The sequence below is a fragment of the Callorhinus ursinus genome, unplaced genomic scaffold (assembly GCF_003265705.2).
Source record: "Callorhinus ursinus isolate GAN/ISIS: 27379988/994484 unplaced genomic scaffold, GSC_fseal_2.0 scaffold29, whole genome shotgun sequence".
NCBI lineage: Eukaryota > Metazoa > Chordata > Mammalia > Carnivora > Otariidae > Callorhinus > Callorhinus ursinus.
The window spans coordinates 1086423-1103763 of record NW_027397091.1 but is presented as its reverse complement, the minus strand read 5'-3'; the positions used below and the strand labels follow the sequence as shown (position 1 = coordinate 1103763).

At 53.6% G+C, this 17341-nt stretch overlaps 1 protein-coding gene across 4 annotated transcripts; it reads left to right on the top strand.

Moving 5' to 3' along the window:
• The first annotated feature begins 7201 nt into the window (after positions 1–7201).
• LZTS3 (leucine zipper tumor suppressor family member 3) lies at positions 7202–16975 on the top strand. Of its 4 annotated transcripts, none has more exons than XM_073878300.1 (4): positions 7202–7302; positions 12363–12839; positions 13157–14029; positions 14380–16975. In XM_073878300.1, exons 2-4 carry the CDS (start codon positions 12381–12383, stop codon positions 15076–15078), a joined length of 2031 nt encoding a protein of 676 aa, XP_073734401.1. In that variant the 5' UTR covers positions 7202–7302; positions 12363–12380; the 3' UTR covers positions 15079–16975. The 4 variants fall into 4 exon arrangements, with proteins under 4 accessions (XP_073734401.1, XP_073734399.1, XP_073734398.1 ...); XM_073878298.1 differs by lacking the exon at positions 7202–7302 and adding an exon at positions 11081–11629 and having other exon boundaries at positions 13157–13966; XM_073878297.1 differs by lacking the exon at positions 7202–7302 and adding an exon at positions 11083–11629.
• Positions 16976–17341: the final 366 nt, after the last annotated feature.

The window sequence follows — 17341 nt, the reverse complement described above, 5'->3', positions numbered from 1 at the left end:
AAGAGTTAACAAAAAGGGCGCCTGGGTGGCTCAGTTGGTTAAGCGACTGCCTTCGGCTCAGGTCATGATCCTGGAGTCCCGGGATCGAGTCCCACATCGGGCTCCCTGCTCAGCAGGGAGTCTGCTTCTCCCTCTGACCCTCCCCCCTCTCGTGTTCTCTCTCTTTCTCTCAAATAAATAAATAAAATCTTTAAAAAAAAAAAAAGTTAACAAAAGGTTTTCTGCTAGACAGATTTACCCCAGCTTTTACAAAAATTAAATCTGGCAACATTTTTGGAGTCTGCATGTTTCCATAAAATTGATTAAAGATTTGAGCATAACCATAATACCATGATGCAATAATCATTATTATTCTGCTTAGGACTTTAAGAAGAATAACATCCTTCACAAATAAATGTGAGTTCATAAAACTCAAGATGGTGAGTGGTATGGTGGTGGCTTGTATTCTTTTTATGCTTTGTTTCTAAGTATCTTGAGGTTTACACGGTATAGATACAGATAAATTTTTTTGTTAGTATTATATAAACAAAGCATCAATTATGTAAAAACAAAAAATGTTAGGGACCCTTCAGAACATAAAAGCAAAAACCATCTTCTATTGGGAAAAATGTGTACTTTGTAAAGAAGAATGGTTAAAAGGAAAATACAGTCTAATAAGTTTTTAATATTTTTCCCTTTATATTTTTCAAGGTCCCATGGGGGTGTGTATGTAAACATCAGCTCATCAGCTTATAAAACCCCATGTAAAAGACCTCAGCATACTTGGATCATAAATGTCTCAGTTACAGTTTTATATTGGTCTGGATAACCCCCAAGACCTTTATTAGTCATGCCCAGGAATTTGTGGTCCAATTCCAGAGGTTTTTATTTCCTCATAAAGCAAACACAGCTTAAAAAGCTTTAGTACAAACATCCAAACTTAAGCGTGGATTAAAGTGCCTTGTTTGCCTCCCATCCCCCATTTGGCATTTGGAGGTCACTGCCCAGTCATCCCAGAGAAGCCCCATGTCCCCTTCTGGATAACTTGGTGGGTAGGACCCCAAAGGGTCAGGTTAATTGGTAGGTTTTCATTTGCATCTCTTCAGTATCCGCAGGGCTGGAGGTGTTTTCAATGGCTTGTTGGCCATTTGTATTCTGTGAATGATTTATTTCTCTTTTACCCATTTGTAGACCCAAGGGTTTTTGCAATTTCATTCATCATTCAACAAATGAGTGTTGGGTGTCTATTATGCATTTGCATTAGGTTTCTAGTACTGCTGTAACAAATTACCACAAATTTAGCGACATAAAACAACACAAATTTCCTATCTTTTAGTTCTGTACAAGTCCAACATGGGTCTTACTGGGCTGAGATCAACATAGAGCTATTTCTTTCTGGAGGCTCTAAACCATCTTCAAGCCACATCCCTTGGCCTGTGGTCCTTTTCCTCCATCTGTAAAGCCAGCTACCTTGCATCTCTAACCATTCTTCCGTAGTCACATGTCCCCTGCCTCCACTTCCGCCTTCCTCATCCACTTTTAAGGATCCTTATGATTACACTGGGCCCACCTGGATAATCCAGGCTAATGTCTTCTTTTTAATAAAGATTTTTATTTTTAAGTAATTTCTACACCCAACATGGGGCTCAAACTTAACAACCCTGAAGTCAAGATCGCATGCTGTACTGACAGCCAGCCAGCCAGGTGCCCCTAATGTCCCTATTTTAAGGTTAGCTGATTAGAAACCTTAATTCTATCTACAAGCTTAATTCTCCTTTGCCATGTAACCTAACAGGTTCAGGGGATTAGGACTTGGATATTTTCTGGGGGCTCATTAATTCTGCTTACCAGAGTGTTAAGATGGGGATGTGGAATTTTTTTTTTAAAGATTATTTATTTGAGAGTGAGAGCCTGTGGGGGTGGGGGGGAAGAGGGAGAGAATCTCAGTAGACTCCCCGCTGAGCATGGAGCCAGACTTGGGGCTCCATCCCACAACCCCCAGATCATGACCTGAGCTGAAATCAAGAGTCAGACACCTAACTGACTGAGCTACCTAGGTACCCTGGGAAATGAAATTTTAAAGTATCCTGTCTACATAGACGCTACAGATTAGTGGGGAATACAGATGATTAATCAATCACAATTTTTCTTCTTTTATATTATTTTTCAGATTTTGGTATTAAGATTACCTTTATAAAATGAGTTAGGGAGCTTTTCATCTTTTCCTATGATTTAGAATGATCTCTGTATAGATTGGGTAGAACTCAGCTGTACAACAGTCTAGGGTGAGTGCCATTTAAAAGGGTAAATTTTGAACAATGTTAACTCTTCTTGTAGTTACTTACTAAAAACTAATTAAAATCACGGTTAAGTAGCCTTTTCTAACTTGAAAGCTTTAGTTGGTGCATAAAAACAAGAAAATACCGAAAAAAAGAGCTCATTTTACTATACACAAAATGATTGCATCCTAGAAACCTCCAGATTTACACTTGGCTTGCTCCCCCACCTCCAAGTCTTTAACTTGAATGTCACTTCCTCAGGAGGGCCTTCCATTTTATTCGGAATTGGGATCCCCCAGTAATCTTAACTTCTTAGTATTTGCCACTTTCTAATCCCTATATATTTTACCAACTGTCTCCTCCCACTAGAATGCAAACTCCCACTGGGGCAGGGGTTTTTGAGCAGATATTTAATATTAATAGCCTGCTGCTTCTAAATTTTTAGAGCTTATTCACCTGTTTCTTCTTCCAAGCAAACTGCATTATCTTTTTGATTTTTTTTTTTTTACAAAATACATGCTCGTTGTAAAAAAAAAAAATGCAAACATTACAGAAGTGCCTAGAATCTTCTGCCCTCCTCCCTGCAATCCCACCATCTCAAAATAGCCACTATTAATAGTTTGATGTGCATTTTTTCACTTTCCTATGCAGGTACATACATATTCTTACTAAAATGATAGAAGATGGGGCTCTGGCTGGCTCAGTCAGAAGAACGTGCGACTCTTGATCTCGGGGTTGTGAATTCGAGCCCCACGTTGGGTGTAGAGATTTCTTAAATAAATATATTCTTTAATATTTTATTTATTTGAGAGAGAGGCAGAGAGCAAACAGGGCTGGGGGGGGGGAAGCAGAGGGAGAGGGACCAGAAGACTGTGCTGAGTGAGGAGTCCAACTCAGGGCTTGACCTTATCCTGAGATCAGGACCTGAGCTGAAATCAAGAGTCAGACGCTTAACCAGCTGAGCCACCCGGGTGCCCCTAAATAAATAAATATTTAATAAATAAATAAATAAAATAATAGAAGAATTAGAGTATGCATACATATGATTCTCTGCTCCTTGCTTTTTTTCACATAATCATCTTTCTATGTCAACACATAGACACCTGTGCCATTTTTACATCGCTGTTGTTACATTGCACTGGATGCATTGTGATTCATTTACTCAATCTTCCATTAATAGATTGATGTATTTACGTTTAAGTATTTCTGTTACAGTCAGTACATTAGTGACTTATCTTTGCACATCTATCATATTATTTGTGATGGCATTTCTTCCCAGAATGGAATTGCTAAGTCTGAGGATATACACTTCTCACATTTTTATAGATCTATTACCCAGTTGTCCTCCCAAAAGGTTGTACCGATTTATATTCTCAAAAACACCGTGAGTTCCTGTTTCCCTACAGCCTCACCAACACCGCAGTACCATCAGTTTTTAAGTTTTGTCAGTCTGATAGACTCTTTTTTCCCCTCCAGCTTTATTGAGATAATAGACTCTTGTTTTAATCGCCTTCTCTTTACCATTGGTGAGGGAAGGGTTCCCACCCTAGGGTTATGGGGATGGCCAAACACAGCCCTTGACACTGGACAGGTCAGATCGACAGCAGTTTATCAGTCACGTATCCTCACAGCTCAGGGAAGGACACCACAAGCCACATGGGGCCATCCGGGTGTTGCACTCAGAAATACAGTGAACAACCAGAAGCTGTGGAGGACAGACAAGTTTTATAGCAGCAAGAGGTTGAGGTGTGCCTGTTGTTCCTGCAGGGAATGTCATTGGTTTGTTTGAATGATTCCACACGCTGGCAGAGAACTGAAACCTGCTCTCAGAGATAAGCAGAAATGCACCTGGTCGATTTGATAAGGATTATTTATTTGGCTAGGGCAACGATCAGTTCAGCTATTTGAGACACTCCTGATTTTACCAGATGTCAAGGCACAAAATATTGAATCTTAATTTCAACTGTTCCTGGTTAATTATGAGGGTTCTTTTTGGGTACTGATTTTTGAGTGACTTTTTGGCATATATTATGACAATTGTTTTTTTTCCCCTCTCATTTAACAAACTCATGGACTAATTTCATATGCAGTCACACTTAATTTTATTTCCTTGAGTTGTATTTAGTAAATTTTTCCCCCTGAATTGATAAGTATGATTGGTTTGCAGTTTTCCTTTTTATGCTGTCTTTATTGGGATTGGTATAAGGAGAACTGTAGCCTCATAAAATGAAATAGCTTTCTAACTTTTCTGGGCTGTAATACAGATTTACAGGGTAAGGATTATCTGTTCACTGAAAGTTTGAGAGAATCCTTCCATTAAACCATCTGAGCCCAGAGCCTTTTTTGGACATATTTCTTAGATAATGTTTTCAACATCTTTCTTATTTTTGTAATTGTATTTCCCAGAAAGTGGTCCACTTTATTAAGGCTTTCATATACATTAGAACAGAGTCAACTATGGTATTCCTTTATTTTCCTGTTGTGCTTCTTAAATGCAAAACCACATTCTCTATGAAATAGGAACAGAAAACTAAAAAGAGATTGAGTGAGATCAAGACAGAGGTGGGGTGGAAATTGGCTAAAATCAAAGAAAGATATAACAAGCAGAATTAGGGGCGCCTGGGTGGCTCAGTCCGTTGATCATATATGCCTTCCAGCAGCCTGGGTCATGATCCTGGAGCCCCTGTGGAGCCCCTTGCTCATCAGGAAGCCTGCTTCTCTCTCTCCCTCTGCCCCTCCCCCTGCTTGTTTTCTCTCACTCTCAAATACATAAAATCTTAAAAAAAAAAAAAACCAACAAGCAGAATTAGATATCTTACTGGAGAAAACAAAGAGTACCCTTGACTCTGCAGAAAATTAAATCTCTGATGGTGAAGAAAAACATGAGATACTCTCCCAGGATGCAGAGAAAGAGGACGAAGAGATTTCATTGACAGCAGTAATCTAATATGATAATTTTAGGAGAGAAAAACCCTGAAAGCAACCCTGTTCACAGAATGGACAGGAACATTTTAGAAGAAAACTTTCCTAAGCTGAAAAGACCACTTCTTTTCTGGAAAATTAATAGACTTATGCTGGCAAATATTTAACTTTTAAGGATAAAGAAAAATCCTAAGAAGCACCAGGCAAATTGCTCACCTAACACAGACCAGACCAGCTTTGCTACCTTGTTTTTTGTTTGGAGATATATTTGACATGTTAACATTATATTAGTTTCAGGTGGAGTTTCTACCATTTTAAGACCCAAAGGACAATGGGATAAGGACAAGAGAGCCTTGGAGACTCAAGAATTCTATAAAAAGTCAAGCCATAAAGGTATATTACTGTGTAAAGACAGTAGAAAGGCATTCCTACCTAGGGCAAAGGCTTAGGAAAAAAACATTCAGGAGTCCTCCCGGAAATCACCAGTAAAATGAGAGATGGGTCCGACTGAGGAATAGAAAAATTAGAGCATAAAAAGCTGGCAGTGACATTGATACCGATTAAACAGAGTTGGCAAAAGCCAAAGGCAATGATTGAAAAACAGGATTTTGTGGCTTGAAAAGTGTAAACAAAACTGGGTCTATCATCCTGGATTAAATGGACAGATATAAGTAGGTATGAGGGCAGCAGGCCTAGAGATAGAAAAGCACATTAAATTTTTCATTACATAAAGAGGAATATAAAAAGGAATAATTTGTCGTTGACTTTAATGATTTGTGAAAAACTGTATTTTTACTTGATAAACTCAAAGGCAACCACCAGGAGAATTAAACACAGGCTTTCCATCTTGCAGACCACTGTAGAAAATAAAAGTAAATATGGAAAAATCCAGAAAACAGGAAACAGCAAGAAATACATACTATAAAATAGGATGACAGATAACCAAACAAATCAGCAATGACCAAATAACAGCTATGATACAATGGGTTAAATCCCAGCTAGAGTGGAGGCGCTGCAGTTTTTAGGACAGACCCTTTGTGCCTCCAGGCTTTTACTCATGCTGAACCCTAGGCCTGGTTTGCTTCCCCGCCATATTCGCCGTATTCGAGGCTAAGATCGCCAGTCCCTGACGGCTTCCTCCCGGCAGTCCTCCCGGGCCAACCGGGACAGAATGAGCACTCCCGGTACAGAACGAAGCCCGCGCGTGCTAAACTGGTACTCCAGGTGAGGGACGAAGTCCTCACCTCCGCCTCTTACCCCCGGATGCAGCGTGGGGGTCGGGGCTGGGTCTCCTGCCAGGTGTGGGGCACGGGGTGAAAGCACTCACACCTTGCTGGATTGTATGTAATGTGTATCTTTTTCCTCGTTGCCCTCCTTTTACCCCCCGGACAGTGAGCCTCCGCAGCAGCAAGTTTCAAACCGGCACCGTTTGCTGCCGGACAGAGTTACGGCCCCTTGAAGCCTCTTAAACGCCGGCCAGCGGTCCCCGTGCCCAAGCGGGTCTTCCCTCGGCGGTGTCGGATTCCCCCCCGGGAGGGCTAGCCCCGCCCCGCCCCGCCTCGCCCCGCCCCCACCTTGCAGACTTGCGGTCTCACGGCGTTCGCTGCGAGGCCGCGTCCGGAAGAGCAGGAGCCGGAGAGAAAAGGGGCTGGGGTCGACATCGAGAGCCCCTTCCCCAAACCGGAGGGGCTCCTCCCGGTTGCCAAAGTAGTGGCGGAGGGCGCGGTCCCACTGGATTTGTTAGAGATCAGAGCCTGGGGGTTGAACCCAAGGGGTTGGGGGGGTGAGAGGCGACGAGCAGAGGGACTCAGGCGGACTTACGCAGCTCTGGAGAGGGTGAAATAGAGGGGTCCCACGCGCGAACCCAGACGCAGCTACAAAGGGGTTAAAGCGCTGCGCCCCGCCCCAGCCTGGGGATTGGCGGCCCTGGGGGGCGTGGCCGGAGGGCGGGCCCGCGTTTGCCGCAGCCGCGGGTGGGCGGGGCCCGGGCGGGGAGCGGGAGGGGCGCGGAGCCGAGCCGGGCCCGCGCCGCGCGCCCCGCCGGGCGGGCTTCGGGCTGCGCCAGCGAGCGGGGCCGGTGGCGCCCGCTCTGAGGACCCCGCGCTGGACCCTGAGGCAGCGAGTAAGTGAGGCCGGCCCATCGCGGCACCCCTCCCGGCTTCGACCTGTCGCCGTGCCCGCTGCACTGCGATGCTCGTCCTGCCGGACCCGGAGCTGGGGAGGGGGCGCGTCCCGCTGCTGGGGTCCCGGGGCGGGGGAGGGGAGTGGAGATAAGGCCGATGATGTCATGGATGCTTCACTAGGCCTGGGGGGAGGTGGCGGCCGGAGGGGGTGCGGCCCGGATTATGTCACCTCTTCCCTCTGCGCCCCGCCCCCCGGGGCCACACGCGCTGGTAGGGAGGTAGGGAAGGTGCGAGAGGGATTTCCTGCACCACGGAGACCCTCGGGCACCTCCTCAGGACAGCCTGTGGCCGGGGTCTCTATCTGTTGGCGCTGCGGGCCGTGGACTGCTGGTGAATGGCGAACACCCCCACTCCCCTGCGCGGAAGCTCGTGTGTGCGCGCGTGTGTGTGCTGGGGTAGGGGGGGCGCTGTCAGCCCCCTCAGTCCTTAAACACCAGCTTCACCAGAGCCAGGATCTAGGAGATGGTTCCCTTCCCCCGTTGACACCAAGGAAAGGTGGATCTCCCCTCACACATCCCAACCAAGAAGTTCTGAAGACCTCTGCACCCCAAAAGCCCTACAGTGCCCTCAGTCCTCTTTCTCCCTCAGTCCTTCTTCCCGGAAGCCCTTCCTGATTTTCCTGTCCAGATTCATTGCCTCTTTGCATTGCTCAAAGCTAGCATTCCCACAGCATTGTCTCTGTGTCTCCTCAGGGTCAGGGCCCAGAGAGCCCTAGGACTCTGCCATCTGTGTCCCCAGGGCTCCCCCAGTCCAGCCCCTGGGGAAGCTTCAGAGTGAAATCTCCCTGGAGTAGCTTGAGCCAAGTGCTCCAAGGCCCCTGCTCCCCAGGGCCGATCAGGGATGCTGTCCTGGGAGGCAGCATTTGGATTGGTCCTTGAAGGATGCAGGGTGGGCATAGAGAGCTGGGAAGAGATTTTGTGTGGAGTGGAGAGGAGCTCAGGTCAGGGGAAATAGGAAGGGCAGCGGGAGATGCCTTGAAAGCCCTGCTGCAAGCTCTGCTCTGGTTCTGGGGACTGAGAGAAATGCCAGGCCTCTTACCCATAATACATTTACTTCTTAAGATTCCTGTAAGGTAGGTGTGAGAACCCGAGGTGAAATAACCTGCATGCATTCACCCCTAATCAGTTCAGCTGGGATTTACACTTGAGTTGATGCCTCCAGAACCCATGTCGGCTGTTCTTGGCGCTGCTCGTGGAAGAATTTGGGCAGAGCAGGGACAAGATCAGCTTTGCCCTTTAGAAAGAGTCCCCTGGCAGCTGTTTGTAGGAGGGAGTGCAGGGGGGAAGAGGCCAGTGAGGAGCCGCCAGTGAGGAGCCCCCAGCAAGGGTGCTGGCAAGAGGGGCTACTGAAAGCTTTAGGGGGCAAATGGGCTGGTATAGGGGCCTCTGAGACCACAAGAGAGGGATAGAGTGTTCTTAGCTTTGGGAGGGACAGAAGTACGGAGGGGTTGAGTGGTCACTGCGGGTTGGAGGGACCGGCCCATGTAGAGCCCAGGTACAGATCATTTGACCCCTTTATGACCATCAATACTCTGCATAATGTCCCAGGCAACGAAGGTTGATGGCACAGAGAGAGCCGCAGAGTTGGGCAACAGGCTGTCATCCCAGGTTGTTGAGCTGATGCCTTGAGGCTGCCTATGCAGACCATGCTCAGCCACCTGGGCCAGTTCAGGACCCTAACCCATACGCGAAGCTCAAACTCTTCCGCTGGGCTCAGTTTCTGTCTCTCAGGGAAACAAATGCCCTTCCTTGTCCTGCCAGCTCCCTGCTGGGGTTTTGAGAAGAGAAGCTGCAGCAGCCCAAACTCGGGCAAAGGCAAGGGGCGGGGAATGCTTACTGACAGGTTAGAATTATGGCAAGACACTCTTTGGGGAATGAGGCTCCAGGGAGAGCTGCTCTGGGTTGATAGTCAAGGATTCCCCAGGTAGAGCAGGAGCTGGTCCCAGGAGACAGTCCCGGGAACACCTCATTTCCATCTAGGACTCTGTGCATTGAGCTTGTCTGGGGGCCACACACATCCCAGGGAAACAGTGGTGCAGAGTGGCCTACCACCAGCCTCAACCTGTGGTCAGATCCTCCTTTTGTGGATCACAAAGTAGTACTGCATGTTTGTACTGTGCCCTACAGCCCAGAAAGCACCCTTGCAAACACTGTCCCCTGTCATGCTCATCATCAACATGACCACTTCCGAGGTTTGCTCCTACCCACATCCGGGCATCTGCTGAAGCCCCCTTGCCTCGCTCGCGCATCTCACTATTGGCACCTTCCTTCGGCATAGCAACATACTCAGGTTTCTACCATGCTTAATTTAAAATTAGAAAAGAGCCTTTGGATCCCAAACCACCTTAAGTTACTGCCTTCTCTGGCCTTCTCTTTCACCAGGGAACTCTCCCATCTCTCCCTCCAGACCCAGCTACTCTTGTAGCCTGGCTTTGCCATGCACCACTTTTCTGAAGCCAGTGAGGTTTCCAGCTGCCAGATCCAGGATACACTCTCCAGTCTCGACTTTACCTGGCCCCTTTCTAACACGGGGAGCTGCTCTGACATTCTTGAAGCCCCCCAGCTTGTTCTGCAGGGCCTGCCTTCTTCTGGCCTCCTTCTTGCGTCCACACTGGCTCCCAGGCTTCTGGGGCCCTGCCACCTTCTCACGATGCTGGGCTCCACCCACACCACCCTTGAATGCTGACCACTGCAGTCTCTTTCCACCCAGTATGTGAGAGAGATCTTTGTCTGGTCTTTCCCAAAGTACCTGTTTCCCCAAACATTCTCCCCCTGTTTTGTTAAGGGTGTCACACCCACCCCTTGCCCCCACCCCTGAACCCCATCTCTATGAAGTTTGGTCAGTTCTTCCTCCCAGACCCTGCCCAGGCCTTCCCACTGGTTTCAAGCCTCAGGCCACTCAGCTTTCATCCTCCTAGTCCCCAGCTGCTCCCCACACTGTACCCGAGGATGCTGAGAAAGGGGTCATGCTTAGGGTGGGAGGGGGATTTTGAGTTGAGGGGTAACTGAGCTGGAGTACGCGGGGAGCGGAAGCAGAGCGGGGATGAGAGTGAGGCCCTAGAGGCACTCACTCTCAGCGTCCTGCACCTGCTGACACTGTGCTGACGTTCTGCGCTAGGTGCCTCCCTTGCCTCACGCTAGACTCAGCCTTGCATGTGGGGATAGACCGGCTCCTGGGAGGAAGGTGGTAAAGTGCTGTTCTCCACCCCTGGGGTGGGAGGGGGGCAGACGCTGAGAGAATGGAATTTTACAAAGGCAGTGGGGCCTGGCTTGGTGGTGAACTTTCCAAGCACTTAGGGCTGTAATTCCAGGTGTGGTGGCCAAAAGACTCCTGAAGGGCAAGAGTTTTGTCAGGTTCCCCTGGTCTGGGGCCTCATAGGGAGGACATGGCATCAGAATGGGCATCTGGGTAGAAGACAGTCTGAGGGGCACTCGAGGGGCATGGAGTGCCACCTGGACCCCTTCACCTTGGTAGAGAAGGAGGGCTTCTTGCCTGGTTTCTCATGGGAGTGGGGGGGGGGAGCCTGAAGGGTGCCCCTGCCACCTCTGGCAAACGGATTCCAGGGTGTGCATCCGCGGCTGGCACTGCCTGGTGCCTTGGCCCCGCTAGATTATGCAGATCTCTAAGGCAGGTGTTTCCCGGTGTGGATTTGAGACAAAGGAACCAGGAAGTGGGGCCTCCCTGAGCACAGGTAACCCGAGGCCCTGTCGCCCTGCCTGCGCTGCCCCCCCCCCCCGCGCCCCGCTCCTGTGGGTTGGCCTTGGGGGCGGGGGGCGCACGCTCACGGAAGGGCTCAGAGGACTTCACGGTTCAAGGTACAAAGGGAACGGGGGAAGGGGGTAATCCAGGAAGTCTTCCCGGTGGCAGTGAATTCTTGGGATGGGAGGCGCGGAATCCCCTGCGGACGCAGGTGGGTGCGGAAGCCCCGCGCCTGCCCCCCCCCACCTATGGGAAACGCAGGCCCGGAGGGAGGCACGGCCTGCGCCCGTAGTTGGTGGCACCGCGTCCTCTGCCCCTGTCTCAGCCAGCCCCGGGGCTTCTGCAGAGGTACTGACCGTGGGGAAGGGGCCCCTCGTGCGGCCGAGTTGGGAAGACCTCCGGAAGGTCCGCTCGCCACGCCGCTACAGCCAAGGTTCCCGGCCGTACGCGGGGCGCGGGGCGTGCTCTAGGTGGCGCCCACATGCGACCCAGGGGCGCGCGGCGCAAGACTCCCGTCCCTCCCGCGTCCGCCTCCTCGGGGCGCCTGGCGCTCGGCAGCTCCATGAGGTAGGTCCTTCATTCCTCCCATTTCGCAGAGGAGAAAACTGTAGTCCGGGATGGCTCAGTCGGCCCGTCCAAAGTCGCCCAGCTGGTTCGGGCCGAGCCCCGACTGCGAGAGTGAGGCACATGGCCCCAGCAGACCGGGCCTCGGAGGGTCCCAGGCTTGAGGACCCGTCGGCCCCCCACTCCCTTGGAAAGGCAAGGAGAGGAGCCTGCGTTGGTAGTGAGCCTCCACTTCTGCCCTTGACTGCAACACCCTAGGTTAGGGGGCCGGGGAGGACCTCTACTCCCAAGTTTTGGTTAGGGGTGGGTTCTCTCCTTCCCTTAATTTCTGAGGTTCCCTATTGAATTCAAGTATTGTACCTTTCCAACCCCATCTCCCCAGCCCAGGAGGTTGGGTTATAGGGATCCAGACCCAGGGTAAAGAACGCCTAAGTTTTGGCGGCTGCAGTGAAGAATTGGGGCTCATGGAGGAGGTGGGGTTGAGGCAGGAGCTGAGGAGTGGAATGCTGAGCTGAGCAAAGCTGGGAGGGTATGTGCATGGTGCCCTGGGGCTTGGGCTTCATCAGGTGGGCAACAGGCACCCCCATTACCAAGCTGTCACTCTTACCCCAGCCCCATTCCTCCATCCTGGGTGTCTGGGAACTCTTGTACCCATTATAGGGAAGGGGACACTGAAGGGCGGGGTGCAAGTGGGGGTGGGGCTGACCTATCTTTGCCTTCCCACCTGTGCCCGCAGTGCCCCCCTGGCTCAGTCATGGCGAAGCTGGAGACGCTGCCTGTGCGCGCTGACCCAGGGCGGGATCCTCTCCTGGCCTTTGCCCCTCGGCCCTCTGAGCTCGGACCCCCAGACCCTCGCCTGGCCATGGGCAGTGTGGGCAGCGGGGTGGCCCATGCCCAGGAGTTCGCCATGAAGAGTGTGGGCACCCGCACGGGGGGTGGGGGCAGCCAGGGCAGTTTCCCCGGCCCCCGTGGCAGCGGTGGTGGGGCCAGCAGGGAGAGACCAGGCCGCTACCCCTCCGAAGACAAGGCTCTCGCCAACTCCCTCTACCTCAACGGCGAGCTGCGGGGCAGCGACCACACCGATGTCTGCGGCAACGTGGTGGCCAGCAGCGGGGGCAGTAGCAGCAGTGGGGGCAGTGACAAGGCCCCGCCGCAGTATCGCGAGCCCAGCCATCCACCTAAGCTCTTGGCCACCTCTGGCAAGCTAGACCAGGTCGGTCCCCAGGGCCTTTTCTCTGAGGGGAAGAGAGGAGGGTAAAGTGGGCCCTGGAGGTTGGGGTGCAGGGGCCAGAATGGAGGTCGGGCTGGGGAGCCCTGGGGTGGGGTCTTGGGGGCTAAGTCTAGCTGGTGGTTCCAGGGCGGAGACTTGGCTTTTGGGTGCCATGCGATGGAGCCCCGGCTGGGAGGGACTTCCAGGATGGAGATTAATTGGGGGTGAGGCTGAACCTATCTTGGCCAGAGGGAAGAGGCTGGGGCCGAGGTTAAGGCCCCATTCTGATGCCCACTCCCCCTTGCTTGCTTTTTACTCAGTGCTCAGAGCCGCTAGTCAGGCCTTCGGCCTTCAAGCCCGTTGTACCCAAGAACTTCCACTCCATGCAGAACTTGTGCCCCCCGCAGACCAATGGTACTCCTGAGGGACGACAGGGTCCTGGTGGTCTCAAGGGCGGACTGGACAAGTCTCGGACCATGACCCCAGCGGGCGGGGGTGGGGGCGGCCTCTCAGACTCAGGCCGGAACTCGCTCACAAGCCTGCCCACCTACAGCTCCAGCTATAGCCAGCACCTGGCACCCCTCAGTGCCTCCACCAGCCACATCAACCGCATCGGCACTGCCAGCTACGGCAGTGGCAGTGGCAGTGGCAGTGGCGGCGGCGGCGGCAGCTCGGGCTACCAGGACCTGGGGACCTCTGACAGCGGGCGTGCCTCCAGCAAGAGCGGGTCGTCCTCCTCCATGGGGCGGCCAGGCCACCTGGGGTCGGGGGAGGGCGGAGGTGGAGGCCTGCCGTTCGCGGCCTGCTCACCCCCCTCGCCCAGTGCCCTGATCCAGGAGCTCGAGGAGCGGCTGTGGGAGAAGGAGCAGGAGGTGACAGCTCTGCGGCGGAGCCTGGAGCAGAGCGAGGCCGCGGTGGCCCAGGTGCTGGAGGAGCGGCAGAAGGCGTGGGAGCGCGAGCTGGCGGAGCTGCGGCAGGGCTGCAGCGGGAAGCTGCAGCAGGTGGCCCGCCGCGCCCAGCGCGCCCAGCAGGGCCTACAGCTGCAGGTGCTGCGGCTGCAGCAGGACAAGAAGCAGCTGCAGGAGGAGGCCGCCCGGCTGATGCGGCAGCGGGAAGAGCTGGAGGACAAGGTGGCCGCCTGCCAGAAGGAGCAGGCTGACTTCCTGCCCCGGATGGAGGAAACTAAGTGGGAGGTGCGGGCAGGGGGCTTGGGCTCTCCCTCTCTGAGTCTCCTTCCTTCTGTCGCTCTGGAAAAACCCAGAGCTGCTGCCCACTGTCCCAAGGGGAGTGAAGGGGGAGGGGCACAGAACTGATGAGGAGGGTCTTTGAGGACCAGAGCGGCCCTGGGGGGCTGGAGGGGGCTGTATGAGATTAGCCATGTGTGTCCTGAGTAGTCCAAGGGGGGCCCGTTGGGGCATTCCTGCGTGTCCCAGGAGTTAAGCCTGCATCTGGGGATGCTCGGCGCCGTGGGCTGGAGGGAGGGGCCGGCGGCCCGCAGGGCTCTGTCTTGACCCTGGTCCTCTTCGCCCCTGCCCCTGCCCAGGTGTGCCAGAAGGCGGGGGAGATCTCCCTCCTGAAGCAGCAGCTGAAGGACTCGCAGGCCGACGTGTCCCAGAAGCTGAGTGAGATCGTGGGGCTGCGCTCGCAGCTGCGGGAGGGCCGGGCCTCGCTGCGGGAGAAGGAGGAGCAGCTGCTCAGCCTGAGGGACTCCTTCGGCAGCAAACAGGCCAGCCTGGAGCTGGGCGAGGCAGAGCTGCCCCCGGCGTGCCTCAAGCCCGCCCTGACCCCCGTGGACCCGGCCGAGCCCCAGGAGGCCCTGGCCACGTGCGAGAGCGACGAGGCCAAGATGCGCCGGCAGGCCGGGGTGGCCGCCGCCGCCTCGTTGGTTTCCTTGGACGGGGAGGCTGAAGCTGGCGGGGAGAGCGGGACGCGGGCCCTGCGGCGGGAGGTGGGGCGGCTGCAGGCCGAGCTGGCGGCCGAGCGGCGAGCCCGGGAGCGCCAGGGGGCCAGCTTCGCGGAGGAGCGCCGCGTGTGGCTGGAGGAGAAGGAGAAGGTCATCGAGTACCAGAAGCAGCTGCAGCTGAGTTACGTGGAGATGTACCAGCGCAACCAGCAGCTGGAGCGGCGGCTGCGGGAGCGCGGGGCAGCGGGGGGTGCCAGCACACCCACCCCCCAACACGGCGAGGAGAAGAAAGCCTGGACGCCCTCCCGCCTTGAGCGCATTGAGTCCACGGAAATCTGATCCCCTACCTGGGCATGTGGCCTTTTGACAAATGCCCTGTCAAAGGCCAAGAGTCCCCAGTGTCCCCTTCCTGCCATTTCTCTTCCCCATGTTCCCCATACCCCCAGACCAAAGAGGTTCTCAAAGCAGCTGTGACCAGGTCCCTCCCCACCCCCCACTGGGTGTCCTTAGGGCTCTACCACTGGCCCTCTGGGCAGCCCTCTTGGACCCTCCTCCCAAGGAGGGGAGAGAGGGAGGCTGAGTGATTGGGGGTTGAGGGGCCCAGGCAGCAGGGGAGCCCGTGCCCCCCTTCTTGGCACTGCTTTGCGGGAGATGGGAGGCGTCAGGCCTGCAGTGCCATGAGATAGTCCAGCCCTCAGTAGGTCCGGGCTGCCCCTGTTGGCCACCCCGGTGTCCAGTGACGCTCTCTGTGGTCACCTCCAAGGCCATGTAGCCTGAGGGAGCCTGCATGGGCTCTGCCGAAGCTGACAGACCTTGGGCTCCTGGCCTCTCTTCTTCCTGCCCTATTATCTCTCCCTGGGCAGATTGGCAGGACGAGTGGGAGCAGATGGCCCATATGTGGTTGAGAGGGCTACCTGCCCAGCTCCTTCCCTCCCCCCACCACCAAGGTCTCTTGGGCTCAGGCCTCGGAGCCTGGCCTGGTCCTGAGTGTATGTCCATATGTGTGTATCAGGGGCTGGAGGGAAGGCTGGGGGTGGAGACTCTGCCCAGGGAAGATCTGCTCTCCTGTTCTTGGGAAGGGTCACCTGGAGACTTCTTAGCTCTACCCCACCCTTCTGGCCAGGATCCCACAGGGTGATAGCCCCATCTGCTTGGCTCACCCCACACCCAGGGCCGCTGTCCGGCTCTAACTACAGCTATTAAGTGCTACCTGCCTCTCAGGCACTCCCCTCACCCGGTTTCTGAGGTCATATGAGTGTCTGTGATGTCTTCCTGTGTCTTCTCCCACTTGATTCCCCCAGCCTCCCTCTGCTTTCACGCTCAGAACATCATTGTCCTAGGCCGCCTCTTACCCCCAAACCTCACCTTTTCTTCCAGTAGAAAATTCTGCTTGATCTTTGGTGCACTGCCCACTTCCAAGCTCCAATGGGCCCAAGCCTGAGCCAGAGGCCTTTGTTTTGGGGAGCGAGGGGGGATGGTTGTGATTGCCCTTGAAGGACAAGGCTGACCTGAGAGGAACACTGACCCCTGAGTTCCCAGGACCTCGAAGTAGCCCAATGTTTGCCCAGGGTAGGCCTGGCACGGCCATCAGCGGGGGTTGGGACACCACTGTCACTTCCCTTCTCCTCTCGGCATCCTCTGAGTCTATCTCCCTAAGATAGGAAGGGAAAGGCAAATTTCTAATTCACCAGCAATAAAAATTAGAGGAGGCTTGGCCCTCAGCCCTTGTATTTCTCTCTTTTCACTCTCTTCCTCCCACCCCCAAGACGGGGTTTGGAGGCACGGTGGAGAGAGCTGGCAACTACTGTGAGCAAGTTCCCCAATCCCTGACCAGCCTCCTCCCATGACTGGTGACTGTTTAATGAGCTGTGCGTCCCCCACAAAAACAAGAGTGCCCCCCTGTGTGGCCTCTATCCCTCTGCACAGCCCCTTCCCGGTGACCCTCACCAGATCTCTGAGCCAGGTGAGGGGGGCCATCTGGCAATCACTGCCCATTCCACTCACCCCTCACTGTACCTGTCCCAGAACCTGGGCCTGGGCCAGAGGGGCAGGGGGAAGAGAAGGCATTAGTAGGAAAAAAAAAAAAAATAGAAAAAAATATGAACAGACTCAGCTTTGGGACTTCCAACCCCAAAAGAAATTATATATAAATATATATAAATATATATCTCTACCATAGGTGATGGAAAGACTTCGTTTTCTTTTCCCAAAGAAATAAAATGGAGAAAGCCTCTCGAGTGGCATTCTTTGGCCTGCTTGTGTCTTTGCAGGTTTGGGAGGTGAAGCCTGGGTGAGGGGGGTGTGGAGGGCAAAGCTGGAGTAAACAGATTTCCCAGAGGAGGCATGAGACCGGAGGTGCTCACTGGGCCGTGCGAGAAGGCTGGCCCAAAGCCCAACCTCCTCCATGTCGCCCAGGAGGAGTCGTGTTTCCAAGTTTCTGCCCGATGGGGCTTTCTCTTCAGCGCGGATTGTCACCCTGAAGGGTTTCAAGGTGGTTCTAACTCAGCGTCTGGACACCAGGCTGCTGGCTGGAAGGCAGGTAGGTGGTGCAGGACAGCTAGATGTGGTGTCTTGAGCCACCTTACAGTGACCGGCCAGTGTT

Excerpts from the sequence above, each read along its gene's own strand:
- LZTS3 (XM_073878297.1), top strand. The coding sequence starts at position 11,243 with ATGGGAGGCGCGGAATCCCCTGCGGACGCAGGTGGGTGCGGAAGCCCC. Across the intron at positions 12,840-13,156 it reads CCTCTGGCAAGCTAGACCAG|TGCTCAGAGCCGCTAGTCAG; the intron begins GTCGGTCCCCAG and ends CTTTTTACTCAG. Across the intron at positions 14,030-14,379 it reads TGGAGGAAACTAAGTGGGAG|GTGTGCCAGAAGGCGGGGGA; the intron begins GTGCGGGCAGGG and ends GCCCCTGCCCAG.